The sequence below is a fragment of the Bos grunniens genome, chromosome 12 (assembly GCF_055505025.1).
Source record: "Bos grunniens cultivar Pamir isolate PY7600 chromosome 12, Bosgru_T2T1.0, whole genome shotgun sequence".
In the NCBI taxonomy this organism is placed as follows: domain Eukaryota; kingdom Metazoa; phylum Chordata; class Mammalia; order Artiodactyla; family Bovidae; genus Bos; species Bos grunniens.
This window is the reverse complement of record NC_141176.1, coordinates 75,954,177-75,975,581: the sequence shown is the minus strand read 5'-3', so window position 1 is coordinate 75,975,581 and position 21,405 is coordinate 75,954,177. Positions and strand designations below refer to the sequence as shown.

Sequence of the window (21,405 nt, the reverse complement as noted above, 5' to 3'; positions counted from 1 at the left end):
TTTTCCAATGAGTCATTTTTTCACATCAAGTGGTCAAGTATTAGAGCTTCAGCTTCAGCATCAGTCCTTCCAATGAATATTCAGAACTGATTTCCTTTAGGATGGACTGGTTTGATCTCCTTGCAGTCCAAGAGGTTCTCAAGAGTCTTCTCCAACACCACAGTTCAAAAGGATCATTTCTTTGGTGCTTAGCTTTCCTTATGGTCTAGCTCTCACATCCATTCATGACTCCTGGAAAAACCATAGCTTTGACTAGATGGAACTTTGTCAGCAAAGTAATGTCTCTGCTTTTTAATATGCTATCTAGGTTGGTCATAGCTTTTATTCCAAGGAGCAAGCATCTTTTAATTTCATGGCTGCAGTCACCATCTGATAATAGAAGTGATAATAAAAGCCATATCACCATCTGATAATAAAAGTGATCAAAACCACTTGTTTTAATGGTGGTTTCAGAGCACTTTAAGCTGTGGTAGCTCACTCAGCTGTCCCAGGAATCCTCCGAGGTAGACAAGGCAGGTATTTCCACAGATGAGCACCTGGAGCTATAGGAGGGCTTAGAGTCATGTGACTTGCAGGCATCCGACCTGGTTTCTGAAGCCCACTGTTCTAACACCCAGACCAGCATTCTCTGCGTTCTGTCCTGAGGCTTCCTCTCCTCCCACAGCCTCCACTGATGCTCAGAGCCAGGAGGAGGTGTTTGTTCTGATAGCAACTCTGTGGTCCTCTGTCAATTGCTTTCTATAGTTTGTTTTTCTTCTCTTTTTCCTGTAGATATTTAGTAACATTTCAAAAGTATAAAAAAGAATAGAAGGGTGGCAGAATGTGTTACCCCCACAAATCTCTGGCAGAAAGGTTATTTTGAGCTTATTCTTTGAGAAATAGACACAGGAAAAGTTCTGAAGACAGAGTAGCAGTTTGCCCTCTGTGAGGAACATTTACATTGATAAAGAAAATCTCCATTTATAAGGATGTCTCCATCTCTGTGGATTTCCAGGTGGTGCTAGTGGTAAAGAACCCTCCTGCCAATGCAGGAGAAGTTGAGACGCAGGTTTGATCCATGGGGTCGGGAAGATCCCCTGAGGAGGGATGATAACCCACTCCAGTATTCTTCCCCAGAGAATCCCATGGACAGAGGAGCCTAGAGGGCTACAATCTATGGGGTCACAAAAAGCCAGACACAAATGAAATGACTTAGAATGCACACTCCATCTCTGTACCAGGAAGAAAAGAATGGCTCTAAATCATAGAAGAATCTTAATAGATAAGTCTTCATGAAGAATTAAATCTGCATAACAAATCCAACCTGACTCTAATTTAAGCTGGATTTCCTATCAACTTCTCATAAATGTCCCCTCCCTTCTTTTGTCTTTAGCTGGAAACGGTATTTAAGGTGTGGTTTGGGTCATCTCAGGCTTCCTTGGTGGCTCAGGGGCTTCCCTCATGGCTAAAATGGCAAAGAATCTGCTTGCAATGCTGGATATCCAGGTTCGATCAAGACCTGGATTCGATCCCTGGGCTGGGAAGATGCCCTGGAGTAGGAAATGGCAACCCACTCCAATATTCTTGCCTGGAGAATTTCATGGACAAAGGAGCCTGGTGGGCTACAGTCCATGAGGTCACAACGAGTTGGACATCATTGAGCGACTAACACTTTGGGCCATGTCAAGGAGTTACTCAGTTTTTCTGGCATTTCTGATATGTACCAGAAATACATGTGTTAATAAATTTCTGTTTGGTTTTCTTTTTCTTTTTCTGTCATTTATTACAGGGAGTATCAGCTAAGAACTCAGAAGTATACAGGGAAATAAGCACCTATGTCACCCTAAGCCAGCTTCAATAATTGTCAACTCATGAGCTGTCTTGCCTCATCTGAACCCCTACTTGCTTTCACTTCTGAAGATTATTTGGAAGCAGTTCCTAAACATCATATCATTTTTATCTATAAATGTTTTAGTAGGTATCTTTAAAAGATGTGGACTCTTCCCCCTAGATAATTCCAATTCCATTATTATGCATAAACATTAACTTTAATATCATCAGTATTTAACCAGTGCTCACTGTTGTCTTTTCCCCCCTTGTTTGAAACAGCATCAAAAAAGCTACATTTGGTTCATAGAGGTTGTATAGGTTGCTTTTCTATCTCCCTCTATCCCTCCCCCTCTTTCCTCTCAACCATTTATTTAGTTTATTTATTATTTATTTTTTAAAGGAAGAAACCAGGTTGCTTGTCCTGTAGAGACTCCCACAGTTTGAGTTTGGTGAATTGCCTCTCCCCCAAGTCATGTAACTTGCTCCTCTGGTACCTTAGGTTTGGGGGTTAGATCTAGAACTTGATCTGAGTCATTAAGGTTTCCTCTTTGTAGGAGACAGGGTTATAGGGTTGTGTACCTCCTTTATGAGGTACATAATATCTTTTTTGTATGTGTGATGTTAGGAGTGATTCATGATTATTACTCAAGGTCCATTAATTCAGTAAGGGTTCCAAAATGGTGATGCTCTAGTTCTAATTCTTACCTTCTTCATTTATTAGCTGAAACATTTCCATAAAGAGAAGCTTTGTCATTATAAACTCTTTGGTTACCCTGAGCCATAGTATTTATAGGATATTTATAGTATTTATTTATTTATTTACTTTCCCAGATGATACTAACACGCAGTCAGGATAAAGACCACTGTGTAAAAGAGGACTGAATGCATATATAGGATCCTGATGTTTATTATCTCCCCAGATTCACTGCTTTTCTTTTCTTTTTTTAATTCACTGTTTTTCTTCCTTAGCTCTGGATCCTTCTCAACTCTACCTTTGTCATCTTTCACTCAGTTCTAAAACTTAATTGGCTTTTCATTTCCCAGAAGCTCACCCTTTTCTTCTTGTTTCCCTCAAGCTTTTTTTTTTCCCCTCTGATAGCATGTTTCTATTTCCTGTGTTTGCTTTCTTTTCTCGTGAATGAGAGATGAGGAAGTTGGGTAAGAAATGTGTCAAGTATGTGTGGAAGCCTGGAGGAGGAACTGTACCCAGTCCAGCAGTTCTAGCATCTAACTGTCTAAGAAGTTCCCCTAAGGACTAGGAGGTGGTGATTAATGTCAGTCCTTCAGGAGGCTGAATACCAAGGACTATCAAGAAATGTCAGCCTCAGAGACTCTGAGACTCTTGTAGAATGTTGAATGATGGATGATGTGATATTATTTTGGACTCTTTTAAAAATCTCATATGGTTTAACAGTTATGAACAATTTTTGTGAAAGAATAAGAACTATATTCTCAGTTAGTTTGTAGAAAGAATATTAACGGGGTCACAGATTGATATAAAAGATGAAGGGTTTATGGAGACAATATTTGACCATGTTCTGAAGGGAATGGCTACCTACTCCAGTATTCTTGCCTGGAAAATTCCCTGGACAGAGAAGCCTGATGGGCTACAGTCCATGGGGTCACAAGGAATCAAACATGACTGAGCAACTAATACACACACACACACACACACACACACACTCATACACACACTACTTATTCAGAAAGTTCTAATTTGGTTAGTTTCATGTTTGATAATGAGTATTTTCTCAGTTGTTTCATTGCTTACCAGTTTGAAGTTTAGGATCAGGAATAGATATATGAGAGAATTCCTTGGTGGTATCTGCCCACACTAGTGAACACGTGGTAAGGGTAGCTCCCGGGAATGGCTGCTCCCATTGTCTGAATCCCCAGGGTGAGCCACCCCTTGGGATTCTGGGAGACTCTCCAAGGCAAGCTGAGTCATCAGAAATTGTGCCTTCCCTTGGCATTCACACCACTGTTCTATTTGGAGTTAATACTTGGAACAGAACATTGAGCCTATGAGGAATGAATCTTCTGGCAGCTGGAAAACCTTTTGCCCGGTTTGCCTCAGCCAGTTGCTACCAAATTCCATAAATGGAGACATTCACAGGTTATAAAATGTTGTTGCCAGCTGTCCTGTTAAATGATTCTTTATCTCTAACTTTTCCTTGTCTGTGGAGGGGATAGATTTTCTCAGTCCAGCTTTGATGGCCCAATCACTTCTTCCCTGTGTGTTCTGGAAGCTTTAAAGAATCGTATTTAGTACTTGTATTCTTATTCTCTCTTTATATACTTTGGGGTTTTGTTTCCTTGTGTTATTGACTATTTAGTTTTCTGTTTTGTTGAGAGAAATTACTGTGAAATTGTTCTTATTTTCATATTTTATATGGAGTATAAAATCTATTTTTCAATTTCAATAGTTGGAACTTATGATTGAGTGGAAATTCTTTGTACTTTATGCTCTTCACCACTTTTCTAAATTGTCATAACTACTTCTTGCTGGAGGCAAAGCAGTGCTTAAGGATAACAAATGACTCTACCCTCAAATTATTTCAAATTACTGTAATGGTTATTGTTCAAAAACCTTTGTTATCTTTTTGAAAATTTAAATAGCAAATAAAGAATAATAATTATTATGGGGAAAAAATGGACAGATGAGTGGAAGATCTGGGCCATGAACTGGCATTATACCTTAATGAGGCTATTTGCCCTGCTGACTTGTTAAATACTGTCTCTGAGCAGAAAACTCCAGGTGTTTAGATGGTAGTGACCTGCCTTTATTTTGCATTTTTTCCCCTAAATTTGTTGCATCTATCAGTATTCTCTTTGGTGGATGACATTACTCTTACTTCTTTTTTCTATAATTATAAAATGTTAGACTTAAATGGAGAGCTGAGTAACAGGTAACAGTGATTCTCAGAGACACCCATAGGTTTCTGGAAAGTTTGAGGTGGTAGGTGTTAGTGCCTGGCTTCTGGTGGAGAGCCCTAGTTTTATAGTCTGTAGCACTCAAATGCCCTTGACTACACCTGAACTGGGACTGCCTGTGTGTACAGTTTGATGTGCTTACTTCTCTGTGTAAGCCTCGAGATTTCCATCTCAGTAAACTCTATAATGGCACCCCACTCCATTCCTCTTGCCTGGAAAATCCCATGGACAGAGGGCCTGGTGGGCTGTAGTCCATGGGGTCACTAAGAGTCGGACACGACTGAGCGACTTCACTTTCACTTTCAAACTCTATAAAGAGTGTAGTTTACAATTTACTGTATTCGGGACTTTTCCATGAGCTCTTAATGCTTCTTGGAATAAATGATAGGGCTTGCTAGAAATGTACAGTGAGTCTTTGTGTTCTTGAGAACTGATTAAATTACTCTGATCTGATCATCTTAATCATAATTCAACTAAATGGCATCCCCTTACTTCTCTACAATAGATGAAAACTTCCGTGAATTCAGGGAAGGTGAGGCAGTTAGTGCATTCTACGAGTGTGTGTGTGCATGTGTATAGAGGAAGGCAGAGGTGTTGAGGTTCAATGTGACACATATTTGAGGAATGGGGACAACTTTCTGTAAATAACTGGATCACGCACTATTTGGTTGAGCAGAAAATGCTTGTTAGTGTTGTGTTTTGTTTATTGTTTTGAATTTTCCTTCCCTTCCTCTTATATGTGGGTTCCTCGTCTTCAAGGAGACAGAAGAGAGCTATGAAAGCAAACCCACCGTTCATTTTCCAGATCTGTGTTAGTAAAGAGGGATTCCCTCAAAGGAAAACCTTGTTTCTAAGTTGAGTTCCTGAAAGATTTCTAAATTCTTGGTGTTTTTCTTTTGAGAAGTCTGTGGAGGAAATGGTGTTGACGGTGGAGGTGTTAATTTTTGGTGACTTCAATTTGTGTTAACTGTTTGGTTTTCGAAGTGGTCCTTCAAGGGATGACTAGAGGGAGGAAGTAGGTTGTGGGGTAGAGTGGCCATTTGGCAGGGTAGGCAAGTGTTGCTGTTTATTTGCCTTTAGTTATGGAAAATAAAATAGCTTTCCCTGAGTCTTACTCAGGAAGTAAGCCTGGTTACCTGCTAAGTCTTGGTTTAGGATTTGAATATTTTCCTTGAGGAATAGATAATTGATAACATTTCTTCCAAACCAGCACCTGAGGTTTATGACTGGTGGCAAATCATGGATAACACTGTTTTCTAGCTTAACTTCTGCCATGTTTAATATTTGATTCTAAGTATAATCTGAGATTCTAGGGGTAGAGATACACTGATGCAGTGTCCCCTTGGGCAGAAAATCTGGGAACCTCCCAAACCTGGTTTCTTTGTGATACTCTAGCAGCAGCTGGTCTCTGCTTGTCTTGCTTTAGTAACATGTGGAGTTTGGGGTGGTAAAGACTGGATCTGAGCTTGTGCCAATGCCTCAGTTCATAAAGGCTTTTAAAGCAGAAGGTGATGGAAAGAACATGCCTCCAGTACATGAGCCATCTTGACTTTCTATTGGGCTAAAATGTTGCGAGTACAGGAGACAGGGGCTTGTTCACATGGAAGCAAATTTCTTACCTTCTTCTGCCACTTTTCACTTATCCATCTTAGACCAAGACTCTTTTGCTATTTTGACAAATGGGTTCTAAAGCACTGCTTATAATACTTATTGAGCATCCACAATGTGCTAAGCACAAGCTTTATTGTCTTTGAATGTAAAATTATTCTTAAGGTTAAAACTATTGTCTCATGTCTTATAGAAAATAGTGCATCTGCATATATATATATTTTTAGTTTAGCCCTGAATGTAGCATTTTGCCAAAATGTTTTTTTAACATGCAAATAATAAAAGTTTGTGTTAATAAAATCTGTAGAGCTTGCATTTCTAATTAAGGCGCTTTTTTTTCCCCTTTTAGGAAGGCACCAGAGTAGTTCAGCCCATATTTTTGGGAAAAATAATCAGTTATGTTGAAAACTCTGATTCCACTGATTCTGTTACTTTGCAAGAGGCCTATGCCTATGCCACAGTGCTGAGCGCCTGCGTGCTCATGTGGGCCGTTCTGCACCACTTGTACTTCTACCACATGCAGTGCGTGGGAATGAGGCTGAGAGTAGCTGTGTGCCATATGATCTACCGCAAGGTAAGTGTCACTAGGTACCAAAGTATGTACCTTCCCTGAAGTATGAGAAACATTTTGGGAGAGCTCTCTGTAAATTAAAAATTTTGTAACTCTCATCATTTACACATTACTAGAGATCCTTGTTAATTACATCAAGCCAATTTTGTTGCTGTTTAAGCAAAGTTCACCAAAATATAATGAAAAGTTTTCTCCTGAGATCATGTGGGGGCAGTCTTTAATAACTTATCCACTATTACATAATTGTGGCTGTCTGAGGAGGCCTTACAAATAGCTGTGAAAAGAAGAGAAGTGAAAAGCATCACTTCATGGGAAATAGATGGGCAAACAGTGGAAACAGTGGCTGACTTTATTTTTTGGGGCTCCAAAATCACTGCAGATGATGATTTCAGCCATGAAATTAAAAGAAGGTTACTCCTTGGAAGGAAGGTTATGACCAATCTAGACAGCATATTAAAAAGCAGAGACATTACTTTGTCAACAAAGGTCTGTCTAGTCAAGGCTATGATTTTCTAGTGGTCATATATGGATGTGAGAGTTGGACTGTGAAGAAAGCTGAGCACCGAAGAATTGATGCTTTTGAACTGTGATGTTGGAGAAGACTCTTGAGAGTCCCTTGGACTGGAAGGAGATCCAACCAGTCCATCGTAAAGGAGATCAGTCCTAGGTGTTCATACTTTGACCACCTGATGTGAAGAGCTGACTCAATTGAAAAGACCCTGATGCTGGGAAAGATTGAGGGCAGGAGGAGAAGGGGACGACAGAGGATGAGATGGTTGGATGGCATCACTGACTCAATGGACATGGGTTTGGGTGGATTCAGGGAGTTGGTGATGGACAGGGAGACCTGGCGTACTGTGGTTCATGAGGTTGCAAAGAGTTGGACACAACTGAGCAACTGAGCTGAACTGAACTGAACTGATTGCATAGTATTCACTAAATTATAATGAGGAAGTCTAATTAAAAACTAAGTATCACAATGATTTTCAATATTTTCATGCCTAAATCTCATAATGATATTTATGGAAAATTCTTAATGTTGTTTATTAAAACCCTCACTTATATCAAAGTTTTATTTACAGGTGAACTTCAGTGATTGGATCTATAAAATTAGACTAAGAAGCAAAAAGTATATTTGAGAAAGAGAATGATAATAATTTTAACAGATCCATCTAATTACATTCAATATAATTGTGTTAACTAAAGAAATATGTAAATGAAATCCACACAAATGCAAACTCATTCGCTATATTCTATAGATATGAATGTTTTTAATGGTATTAAAGAAAATCTTAGGGTGTTTGATAGAAAACTTGAAATTCTACATTGTTTTATTAATTCTGTAGAGAATTTTTTGCTATTCATTCAAGCTATTTAAAAAAATTTTTTAAGTTTTAATGGGAGGATAATTTCTTTACAGAATTGTGTTGGTTTCTGCCAAACATCAACATGTATCAGCCATAGGTATACACCTGGTGAAGGAGATACCATGATCAAGCTGTTTTTAATACAATATTTCCTTTTATCTTTAATATGCAGTGTAGCACTTTTAATAACCACCTGATTTTTTATTCATATGTTAAAAAGTTTTATTGAACTTTAACTGACCTGAAACACTGTTAGTTACAGATGCAGAAAATAGTGATTTGTATTTCTATACATTACAAAATAATCCCCATGATCAGTCTAGTTACCATACAAAGTTATTAAAATATTATTGACTGTTTTCCCATGCTACACGCTTCCTCCTTCAAACTTGTTTATTTTGTAACTGGAAGTTTACCTCTTTTAAAAAAAAAAAACTTTTTATTTTGTATTGGGGTATAGCTAATTAACCGGAGAAGGCAATGGAACCTCACTCCAGTACTCTTGCCTTGAAAATCCCATGGATGGAGGAGCCTGGTAGGCTGCAGTCCATGGGGTCGCTAAGGGTAGGATATGACTGAGCGACTTCACTTTCACGTTTCACTTTCATGCATTGGAGAAGGCAATGGCACCCCACTCCAGTACTCTTGCCTGGAGAATCCCAGGGATGAGGGAGCCTGGTGGGCTGCCGTCTATGGGGTCACAGAGAGTCGGACACGACTGAAGTGACTTAGCAGCATAACTAATTAACAATGTTACGGTAGTTTGAGGTGAACAGGAAAGGGACTCAGCCATGCATATACATGTATCCATTCTCCCCCAAACTCCTCTCCCATCTAGACTGCCACATAACATTAAGAAGAGTTCCATGTGCTATTCAGTAGGTCCTTGCTGGTTATCCATTTTGAATATAGCAGTGTGTACATGTCTATCCCAAACTCTGCAGCTATCCCTTTCCTCCATCCTTCCCCCTGGCAACCATAAGTTCATTCTCTAAGTCTGTGAGTCTATTTCTGTTTTGTAAGTACATTCTTTTGTATCATTTTTTTTAGATTCCACATATAAGGGATGTCATACCATATTTCTCCATTTGACTTACTTCACTCAGTATGATGCCCTCTAGGTCCATCCATGTTGCTGCAAATAGCATTATTTCATTATTTTTAATTACTGAGTAATATTCTACTGTATCTATGTTCCACATCTTTATCCATTCCTCTTTCAATGGGCATTTAGGTTGCTTGCATGTCTTGGCTATTGTAAACAGTGCTGCAATGAACATTGGGATTCATGTATCCTTTCAGATCATGTTTTTCTCTAGATATATGCCCAGGAATGGTATTGAAGGGTCATATGGTAGCTATATTTTTAAAATTTTTTATGGAAACTCCATACTTTTCTCCATAGTGGCTGAACCAATTAACATTCCCACCAATGATGTAGAAGAGTTCCCTTCTCTCCACACCCTCTCCAGCATGTATTGTTTGTGGATTTTTTGATGATAGCTATTCTGCCTTGTGTAAGGTGATATCTCATTATAGTTTTGATTTTCATTTCTCCAATAATTGGCAGCATTGAACATCTTTTCATGTGCCTCTTGTCTATCTGTATCTTCTTTGGAGAAATGTCTGCTTATGTCTTCTGCCCATTTTTTTTATTGGGTTGTTTGTTTTGATGCTGTTGAGCATCATGAGCTGTTTGTAGATTTTGAAGATTAATCTCTTATTGGTCACATCATTTGCAAATTTTCTCCCAATCTGTGGATTGTCTTTTTGCTTTGTTTGTTTCCTTTGATTTACAAAAGCTTTTGAGTTTAAGTTGGTCCCATTGTTTATTTTTATTTCCATTATTCTGGGAGATAGATTGAAAAAGATACTACTACAATTTATGTCAGAGACTATTCGGCTTATGCTTTCCTCTAAGAAGAAAGTCTTTAGTCTATTTTGAGGTTATTTGTATGTATGGTGTTAAAGAATGATTTAACTTGTTTTTTTTTTTCTTTTCATATAGCTGTCCAGTTTTTCCAGAACCATTTTTTGAAGAGACTGTCTTTCCAAACTTTTGTAGTCTTGCCGCCTTTGTCATAGATTAATCACTGGTGCATGGGCTTATTTCTGGGTTTTCTATCCTTTTCCATCAATCAATATTTCTGTTTTTGTGCCAGCACCATACTGTTTTGAAGACTGTAACTTTTTAGTATAGTCTGAAGTCAGGGAGCCTGTTTCCTCCAGTTCCATTTTTTTTCTCACGGTTACTTTGGCTATTCAAGGTCTTTTGTATCTCCATACAAATTTTGATATTTTTTGTTCTAGTTCTATGAAAAATGCCATTAGTAATTTCAAAGGGATTGCATTGCATCTGTAGATTGCCTTGGGTAGTATAGTTATTTTGACAACCTTGATTCTTCCAGCACACAAACATGATATGTCTTTCTATCTGTTTGTATCTTATTTGATTTCTTTCATCAGCAACTTATAGTTTTCAGAGTACAGGTCTTTTTATCTCCTTTGGTATGTTTATTCCTAGGTATTTTATTCTTTTTGATGTGATGGTAAATGGAATTGTTTCTTGAATTTGTTTCATATCTTTCATTGTTAGTGTATAGAAATGCAACAGATTTCTATGTATTAATTTTGTAACCTTCAACTTAACCAAATTCATTGGTAGTTCTAGTAGTTTTTGATAGCCTGCTTAGGATCTTCTATGTATAATATCATGTCATCTGCAAATAGTGACCATTTAATTTCTTTTCCTATCTGGATTCCTTTTACTTCTTTTTCTTCTCCGATTACTATGACTTCCAATTACTATGTTGAATGATAGTGATAAGAGTGGAAATCCTTGTCTTGTTCCTGATCTTAGAGGAAATGCTTTCAGCTTTGCACTGTTGAGTGTGATGTTAGCTGTAAGTTTGTGATATACAGCCTTTATTATGTTGAGGTATCTCTCCTCTATGCCCACTTTCTGGAGAGTTTTATTCTTTAATCATAAATGGATGCTGAAATTTGTCAAAAGCTTTTTCTACATCTATAAGGATGAGCATATGGTGTTTCAGTCTTCAATTTGTTGATGTGGTGCATCATGTTGAATTGTGCATATTGAAAAATCCATGCATCACTGGTTTGAATCTTACTTGATCATGGTGTTTAGATAGTTTAGTCACTTAGTAGTATCCAGCTCTTTCAACCCCATAGACTGAAGCATGCCAGGCTTCCCTGTCCTTACCAACTCCCAAAGCTTACTCAAACTCATGTCCATTGAAGCAGTGATGCCATCCAAACATCTCATCCTTTGTCATCCCCTTCTCCTCCTGCCTTCAATCTTTCACAGCATCAGGGTCTTTTCAAATGAGTCAGTTCTTCACATCAAGTGGCCAAAGTATTGTAGTTTCAGCTTTAGCATCAGTCCTTCCAATGAATATTCAGGACTTATTTCCTTTAGGATGGATGGACTTGTTGGGTTTCCTTGCAGTCCAAGGGACTCTCAAGAGTCTTTTCCAACACCACAGTTCAAAAGCATCAATTCTTCGGCAATAGCTTTCTTTATAGTCCAACTCTCACATCCATACATGACTCCTGGAAACAGCATTGACTAGATGGACCTTTGTTGGCAAAGTAATGTCTCTGCTTTTAATATGCTGTCTAAGTTGGTCATAGCTTTTCTTCCAAGGAGCACGGTTTTAATTTCATGGCTGCACACCATCTGCAGTGATTTTGGAGCCCAAATAAATAAAGTCTCTCACTGTTTCTGTTGTTTCCCCATCTGTTTGCCATGAAGTGATGGGACCAGATGCCATGATTTTAGTTTTCTGAATGTTCAGTTTTAAGCCAATATTTCACTCTTCTCTTTTACTTTCATCAAGAGGCTCTTTAATTCTTTGCTTTCTGTCATAAGGGTGGTATTATCTGCATATCTGAGATTATTGATATTTCTCCCAGCAATCTTGATTCCAGCTTGTGCTTCATCCAGCCCGGCATTTTGCATGATGTACTCTGCATATAAGTTGAATAAGTAGGGTGACGATATACAACCTTGACGTCCTCCTTTCCTGATTTGGAACCAGTCTGCTGTTCCATGTCCAGTTCTAACTGTTGCTTCTTGACCTGCATACAGATTTCTCATAGTGTATGATCTCATGGTTTAAGATCATGGTGTATGATTTTTTTAATGTATTTTTTGAAGTGTTGTTGGATTTGTATTGCTAGTGTTGAGGATTTTTACATCTATGTTCATCAATGATATTGGCCTGTAATTTTCTTTTTTTGTGGTATCTTTGTTTCATTTTGGTATCAGGGTGATACATTACAGAATGAGTTTGAAGGTTTTCCGTCCTCTGCAATCCAAAAAATAGGTGTTAACTTTTCTCTGAATTGCTAGAATTTACCTGTGAACCCGTCAGGTCCCAGACTTTTATATTTGGGGTGGTGGTGGGGGACTTAAATCACAAATTTAGTGTTGTGAGTGGTCTCTTAATATTTTCTTTTTCTATTCCTGGTTCAGTCTTGAGAGACTGTACCTTTCAAAAAAATTGGCCCTTGCTTCCAGGTTGTCCATTTTATTAGCATACAGTTGTTTTTAGTAGTCTTACGATTCTTTGTATTTCTGTGATGTCAGTTGTAACTTCTCCTTTTTCGTTTCCAATTATATTCATTTGAGTCCTCCTTTTTTGATGAGTCTAGCTAAAAGTTTATCAATTTTGTCTGTTTTTTCAAAGAACCAGCTTTTGGTTTCATTGATGTTTGTGATTATTTTCTTTGCCTCTATTTCATTTATTTCTGCTCTGATCTTTATGATTTCTTTCCTTCTACTAACTTTAGGTTTTGTTTATTCTTTTTTTCTCTAGTTGTTTTAGGTGTAAGATTAGATTGCTTATTTGAGATTTTTCTTGTTTCTTGAGGTAGATTGTATTGCTATAAACTTCCCTCTTAGAACTGCTTTTGTTGCATCCCATACATGCTGGACCATTGTGCTTTTGTTTTCATTTGTCTCTTGTTTTTTTTTTTTTTCCCCTTTGATTTCCTTCAGTTATTCATTTGTTGTTTAGTGGCATATTGTTTAGCTGCCACATGTTTTTATTTTCTAGTTTTTCTTGTAGTTTATTTCTAATCTCATAACATTGGGATCAGAAAAGATGCTTGATATTATTTCAGTTTTCTTAAATATACCAAGGCTCTCCTTGTGACCTACCATGTGGTAGTAAGACCTGATTTGATGTGCTCAGTTATCTTACATTGAGAAATCCCATGAAATTATTGTAAACATTTTATTCTGGTCTCAACTAGTGTAAGAGGAGGAAGGATTTCAGATGTATTTACAAAGAGTTGCTACAGATACATCAGTGTCAAATGTAAAGGGCTCTTTATAAACTTGATTCTCGATATCTCTTTACTTTATACTGTTTGCTTAAAAAAAAAACTCATTTAGCTGTATATTACACTTGAAATTTCATAAGAGAGTAGATCTTAAGTGTTCCCACCACACAGACAAAATAGGATAACTATCACCTCTTCTTACAGAAACACCAAAATCACAGCTAACTGCTGAACAATCATTGACAAAAAAATGCTGCTGCTGCTGCTGGTGCTAAGTCACTTCAGTCATGTCTGACTCTGTGCGACCCCATAGACAGCAGCACACCAGGCTCTGCTGCCCCTGGGATTCTCCAGGCAAGAACACTGGAGTGGGTTACCATTTCCTTCTCCAATGCATGAGTGTGAAAAGTGAATGTGAAGTTGCTCAGTTGTGTCTGACCCTTAGCGACCCCATAGACTGCAGCCTACCAGGTTCCTCTGTCCAAAGAGACTACCAAAAAAGATATCTTACATCTAAAGACAAAGAAGAAGCCACAACAAAACAGTAAGAGGGGCACAGTCACAATAAAATCAAATCCCATACTTGCTGGGTGGGCAACCCACAAACTGGAAAATAATTATACCACAGAAGTTCTCCCATAGGAGTGAAAATCTTGAGTCCCAGATAGGTTTCAAGTCTGGGGAGTTGGCAATAGGAGAAGGAACTTCCAGAGAATGTGGCTTTGAAGCCCAGTGGGGTTTGATTGCAGGAATTCCACAAGACTGCACACAAGGCCTTGTAAAACTAGGACTCTTGGGAAAAAGGAGTGACCTCATAAGATCCTGGGTCAGACCTACTTGCTGGTTTTAAAGGGCCTCCTGTGGAGGTGGGATATGGCTTGTTTGGGACAAAGACACTGGCAGTGATAGTTCTGGGGAGTACTCACTGATGTGAGACCCCCTGAAGCTGCCATTTTCTTACCAAGACCTAGCCCCACTCAACAGCCTGTGGCATCCAGTGCTGGAACACCTCAGGCTAAATAATCAACAGTGTTAACAGGGTAGGAACACAGCCCTACCCATCAGCAAACAGGCAGCTTAAAGTCTTCCTGAGCACAAAGTTTCCCAATAACCACACCCACTGGCATGGCCAGCTCACAAGAGGAACAAGACCCAGCTCCACACACTAGTGGACAAGAACCAGTCCCAGTCTAATGAAGCTCTTAGACAGCTTCATTCACCGGGGAAAGACAACAGAAACAAGAAGTACAGTTCTGCAGCCTGTGGAATGAAAACCACAGTCACAGAAAATCAGACTAAATGATATGGCAGAGGAATATGTCCCAGATGAATGAAGAAGTAAAACCCAAGAAGAACAGCTAAGAAAAGTAGAGACAGGCAATTTACTTGAAAAAGAATTCAGAGTAATGATAGTAAAGGTGATCCATGATGTTGGAAAAAGAATGGAGGCACAGATAAAGAAAATATAAGAAATGTTTAACAAAGACCTAGAATAATTAAAAAAACAAATAGAGATGAACAATAAAAAATCTGAAAAATTCACTAGAAGGAATAACTAGCAGAATGTTAGGCAGAAAAAAGGTGAGTTGGAGACAGAGTGGTGGAAATCACTGCCATGGAATAGAAGGAAGGAAAAAGAATGAAAAGAAAGGAAGATAGTCTGAGACCTAGGAACAACATTAAATACACCAACATTTGCATGCTTGGGCTCCCAGAAGGAGAAGAGAGAGAGACAAAGAACCTGAGAAAATATTTGAAGAGATCATAGCTGAAAATTTCCCTAACATAGGCAAGGAAATAATCACCTAAGTCCAAGAAGCACAGAGTCTTGGGCTGGATAAAGTCAAAGAGGAATATACTAAAACATAATAATAAAATTGACAAAAATTAAATAAAAAGAAAAAATAGCAACAAAGAAAAAGAAAAAATGCAGCCAGAGAAAAGTAACAAGTAATATACAAGGAAACTCACATAAGATTATCAGCTGATTTCTCAGCAGAAATTGTAGGCCAGATGGGTGTGGCATGACATATTTAAAGTGATGAAAGGGAAGAATCTACAACCAAGAATATTCTACCCAATGATGCTCTCATTCAGATTTGACAGAGAAATCAATAGTCTTACAGATAAGCAAAAGCTAAGAGAATTCAGCACCACCAAACCAGCTTTCCAAAAAACACTAAACAAATTTCTTTAGGTGGGAAAGAAAAGACCACATCTTGAAACAAGAAAATTACAAAGGGAGAAGCTCACCAGTAAAGGCAAACATACAATAAAGGTAGGAAATAATCTACACACAAATATGATACTAAAACAGCATGATAAAACCAAACAATTAAAATGGAAAAAATTGCTTCTTTTGCCTACTTATCTAGATCTGTTTCTTGGGAGTACTTTTCTTAGCAAAGTGAGAGATGTCTCCTCATTTTCCTTGAGGAGAGACTTGTAGTCTTGTGGGGTGTGACCTTGGGGCCTGGCTTCTCACTATGTGTATTTGGCTGTAGTATCTGAGCCAGTTTCCTCTTGGGTGATGTGGAAATGGCAGAGGTACTCCTACACTCTAGTCAGGGGTCTTCCTTCTCATTCATCAGCTTAACTCAGCAGTGGCCACAGGACTGGAAAAGGTCAGTTTTCATTGCAATCCCCAAAAAAGGCAATGCCAAAGAATGCTCAAACTACTGCACAATTGCACTCATCTCACACACTAGTAAAGTAATGCTCAGAATTCTCCAAGCCAGGCTTCAGCAATATGTGAACCATGAACTTCCTGATGTTCAAGCTGGTTTTAGAAAAGGCAGAGGAACCAGAGATCAAATTGCCAACATCCGCTGGATCATGGAAAAAGCAAGAGAGTTCCAGAAAAACATCTATTTCTGCTTTATTGACTATGCTAAAGCCTTTGACTGTGTGGATCACAATAAACTGTGGAAAATTCTCAAAGAGATGGGAATACCAGACCACCTGATCTGCCTCTTGAGAAATTTGTATGCAGGTCAGGAAGCAACAGTTAGAACTGGACATGGAACAATGGACTGGTTCCAAATAGGAAAAGGAGTACATCAAGGCTGTATATTGTCGCCCTGTTTATTTAACTTCTATGCAGAGTACATCATGAGAAACGCTGGACTGGAAGAAATACAAGCTGGAATCAAGATTGCCGGGAGAAATATCAATAACCTCAGATATGCAGATGACACCACCGTTATGGCAGAAAGTGAAGAGGAACTAAAAAGCCTCTTGATGAAAGTGAAAGTGGAGAGTGAAAAAGTTGGCGTAAAGCTCAACATTCAGAAAACGAAGATCATGGCATCCGGTCCCATCACTTCATGGGAAATACATGGGGAAACAGTGTCAGACTTTATTTTTTTGGGCTCCAAAATCACTGCAGATGGTGACTGCAGCCATGAAATTAAAAGACGCTTACTGCTTGGAAGGAAAGTTATGACCAACCTAGATAGCATATTCAAAAGCAGAGACATCACTCTGCCAACAAAGGTTCATGTAGTCAAGGCTATGGTTTTTCCTGTGGTCATGTATGGATGTGAGAGTTGGACTGTGAAGAAGGCTGAGCGCCAAAGAATTGATGCTTTTGAACTGTGGTGTTGGAGAAGACTCTTGAGAGTCCCTTGGACTGCAAGAAGATCCAACCAGTCCATTCTGAAGGAGATCAGTCCTGGGTTTTCTTTGGAAGGAATGATGCTAAAGCTGAAACTCCAGTACTTTGGCCACCTCATGTGAAGAGTTGACTCATTGGAAAAGACTCTGATGCTGGGAGGGATTGGGGGCAAGAGCAGAAGGGGATGACAGAGGATGAGATGGCTGGATGGCATCACTGACTCGATGGACGTGAGTCTGAGTGAACTCCGGGAGTTGATGATGGACAGGGAGGCCTGGTGTGCTGCGATTCATGGGGTCTCAACGAGTCGGACACGACTGAATGACTGATCTGATATGATCTGATCTGATTTGTTATTTTATTGTACCTTTTACCATTTAGGAGATGAATACTCAGATTTTCACACAATTTAGCTAGATGTTTGTGTTTCAGATAATGCTTAGCTCTCATAAACACAGAGAAAGGAAATTACTCTGGAACTGCAATGTGAAAATCTTAAGTTAAGTTTGAAGTGATGGTTCAGTTAAAGCTCTCTCTCTCTGTTGCAGAGATGAGCCATTATCCACCTGTCTTCCTTTCTCTTACATTGGAAGAGAAACATTTGGAACATTGCCTTTGGGAAACTTGATCTGACCTGGAATGTTTACCTAGATGAATATAAACATCTCCCAAAGCCATTAATTTGCTGGTTTGATTAGGCTAAGAAAATTGTCCTTTTACTAAGTCAGGTATTGTTGGGATTAAACCATAGACATAACCTGAAATTTCAGAAACATGGGAAAGAACAGTTTCTTTGTGCATAATCTTACATCTAGAATCCTTCTGAGATGAAGAAATAAGATACTCCTTTACAGGTTACAGGTGGGCTCATTCCTTAGGGCAAAAGCTGATGATGCCAAGCAGCTCTGAAAGGCCCCTCTGAATGCTTGTGGTTCAAGTTCAGGCTCCACCTCTTGATCTTTGGTCCTGGGAAGAAATCAGGTTGGGTGTTAGAAATGGGATGGCTACTAAGCTCAGAGCCATGGTTTGTAATTTTGAATGATTTCATGGGGGTGTATCGCATATAAAAATGACTTGTCACTTATTTACCTTTCCACAATTTTGGAAAAATTACTTTTGGCTTTTGATCATTGATTTTTTAAAAATTGTGGTAAAATGCGTGTAATATAAAATTCACCATTTTAACTCTTTAAGTGCACTGTTTAGTGACATTAAGTATATTCACATTGTTGTGTAGACATCACTGCTATGTGAACTTTTTCCTCTTCCGAAACTGAACCTCTGAACTCATTAAACACTAACTCCCCACCTTCCCCTCAGCCATCAGCATTCTACTTCTTCTCTCTATGAATTTGACTATTTTAGGTACTTCATGTAAGTGGAATCGTGCAATGTTTGTCATTTGGCTTATGTCATATAGAACAGTGTCTTCAAGTTTCATCCATGTTGGAGCAGGTGTTTAATTCCTGTTCAAGGCTGAATACTATTCCATTATAGATCTATACAACATTCTCTGTATCCAATCATCCGTAATGGACATTTGGGTTGTTTCTACCTTGTAACTATTGTGAGTAATGCTGCTATGAATACGAGTGTACAAATATCTATTTAAGTCCATGCATTCAGCTTTTTTGAGTGTATTTCCAGAAATAGAATTGCTGTACTATATACTAATTTTATGTTTAATATCTTGAGGAACTGCCATACTCTCTTCCATCATGGCTGCATCATTTTACATTTCCACTTCAGTGACTTTTCTGTTTAATGTGAGGAGTAAATGACAAGTTTTTATGAAATATGACATTTTGTTTGGATCCATGGCTCCAGTTGATAGTCTGTTGAAACAGCTCAAGGTGGTCTGTTCAAGTTTCTCAGATCTTTAGGGCATTTTTCATAAATTTTTTTAACCAAATAAAGGGAGTGTACAACTTAGGTTGTATATTTGTAAATTCAGCAGACCAACATTAAGAACACAGATTCCTCACAGGAGTAGTGTTTTGAACATTGTACTCGCTTACTTCAGAATGAAGAAACTAAGACCAATGTATGTGGAATGATGTCATATTTGGAATTAATGATTGATTCCATATTTATAGTTCAAGTCCCCTAATGTCTTCCTTTAGGTGACCTCAACACTCTCTTCTAATTGGGCTCAACTTTACTTTAGTTGAGTAAAGTCAAAGCTATGGTTTTTCCAGTGGTCATGTATGGATGTGAAAGTTGGACAGTAAAGAAAGCTGAGCGCTGAAGAATAGATTCTTTTGAACTGTGGTGGTGGAGAAAACTCTTGAGAGTCCCTTGGACTGCAAGAAGATCCAACCAGTCCATCCTAAAGGAAATCAGTTCTGAATATTCATTGGAAGGACTGATGCCAAAGCTGAAACTCCAGTACTTTGGCCATCTGATGCAAAGAACTACTCATTGGAAAAGACCCCTATTCTGGGAAAGATTGAAGGCACGAGGAGAAGGGGATAACAGAGAATGAGATGACTGGTTGGCATCACCAACTCAATGGATATGGACTTGCTTTAGTTGGCTCCTAAGTCTAAAGCTACACACTTTACACTTCGAGTAGGTCCACGTTCATTGAGAAGCAGGATGGGGTATTTTGCTTCTATCTCCTATTCCTCCCTTTGCTGTCCTTGTGGACGGGGCTGTCGCCACATTGAGGAGAGGAAGAATGGACAAGTATCCCTAGAGCCCTGCTCTCAGGGGCCATACTGCTCATCCTGACACCACATAAGACCCCAGGGAAACATGCTTCATTTTGTTATGTTCTAAGAGTGACTTGCTATCACTGTAGGAATCCAGTTTGCTGTTGCTTTTTCTTATTTCAGGCCCTTCGCCTGAGTAGCTCAGCCATGGGAAAGACCACCACAGGCCAGATAGTCAATCTTCTGTCCAATGATGTGAACAAGCTTGATCAGGTAAGCTTCCCCTGAGGGATCCTCTTCCATTTCCCATCCTTACTGGATTCAGCTTATTGGGATGCCAGGTGTCCAGGTTTGGTGTTAGCCAGCGTTCTGTTGTGGACATAAGACAAGAGTTCTCTTAATCCAACTCTCATTTCTTCTGTGTGCAACTTAGATGTAATAATGTATATTGTCCTGTGGATGAGAATTTTGTTTTTTTCTGAGGTTACCTACAGCATAATGACAATAATAAGTAAGCAGCAGTGTTCTTGTCCAGCTTGGTTAGTGTCCCTGGGGAGTCTCCTGAAGTGGCACTTCTTGACACGTGGTGTGAGTGTTGCTGAACAATCTTCCTCTTCTTCTGGATGATGAAGGCTTGGTGGGCTGGGATTGTTCTTTCCCATGTGCCCTCTTCAGTGCCTGCTGCATAAGGAGCCTTCAAGGACTATGCCAAGTGGCTGGTCCCCAGACAGACACCACCTACTACTTGCTGTCCTCCCACCACAGTCTTTTTTACAATTACGAATAGATTGCATTATCCAGGGCATTATTGCTATTGGTCAGATCTTTTTTTGTACTAGACTACTTCTCTTTCAGTTATTCATTCATGAAACATGAAGTAAGGTTCCTACTTACTTTTAGGGCTGAAAAAAGATTTAGTTTCTTCCTTGGAGAAGCCACAGCCTGTCAGGGAGGTAAATATATAAGTAGTTACTGAAGAGCATGGTGCATGCCATAAAATAAGCTTTCCTGGGATGCTGAGGAGAGATGGGGGTTAAACGTTGGCGCATAGAGATTTTGGGGATGCCCTGAGCTCATTTGTGGTGTAGACAAAAAACAACATCTTTTTTCAGTGCTGCTGGTCGGATTCTCCCTGGACGTCCCTTAGCTTGGCCCTTTGATGTCCCAAAACAGCATCATCTGGTGGATGCTTGGGTTTCTGCTTTAGTAGGTTTAAAAACCCACTGATATCATTTCTGTGTAGGTCCATGTCTGTTCCTTCAGAGCAGATTGTTTCTACACTGTGTATATAATAATTTTGCTTTTATATCATTCTAAGAAGACTTGTCTTTCTCTTTTAAGGTAACAATGTTCTTGCACTATCTGTGGGTAGGGCCACTGCAGGCTATCATCGTGACCGCCCTGCTCTGGATGGAAATAGGAATGTCATGTCTTGCTGGGATGGCAATTCTTGTTGTTATTCTGCTTTTGCAAAGCTGCATTTGGAAGTTGTGTTCATCACTCTGGTAAGAGAAACACTGGTTTAAAAAATAGGTG

At 39.0% G+C, this 21,405-nt stretch overlaps 1 protein-coding gene across 4 annotated transcripts in view; it reads left to right on the top strand.

Moving 5' to 3' along the window:
- The window catches only part of LOC147361925 (ATP-binding cassette sub-family C member 4-like), a 169,780-nt gene that overhangs the window by 12,437 nt on the left and 135,938 nt on the right, over positions 1-21,405 (top strand). For all 4 annotated transcript variants that reach the window (XM_086330248.1, XM_086330245.1, XM_086330246.1 and 1 more), the window contains exons 4-6: positions 6,701-6,925; positions 20,053-20,142; positions 21,211-21,374. In XM_086330248.1, the coding sequence (XP_086186374.1) occupies positions 6,701-6,925; positions 20,053-20,142; positions 21,211-21,374 (479 nt within the window). The remainder of the gene's footprint in view (positions 1-6,700; positions 6,926-20,052; positions 20,143-21,210; positions 21,375-21,405) is intronic.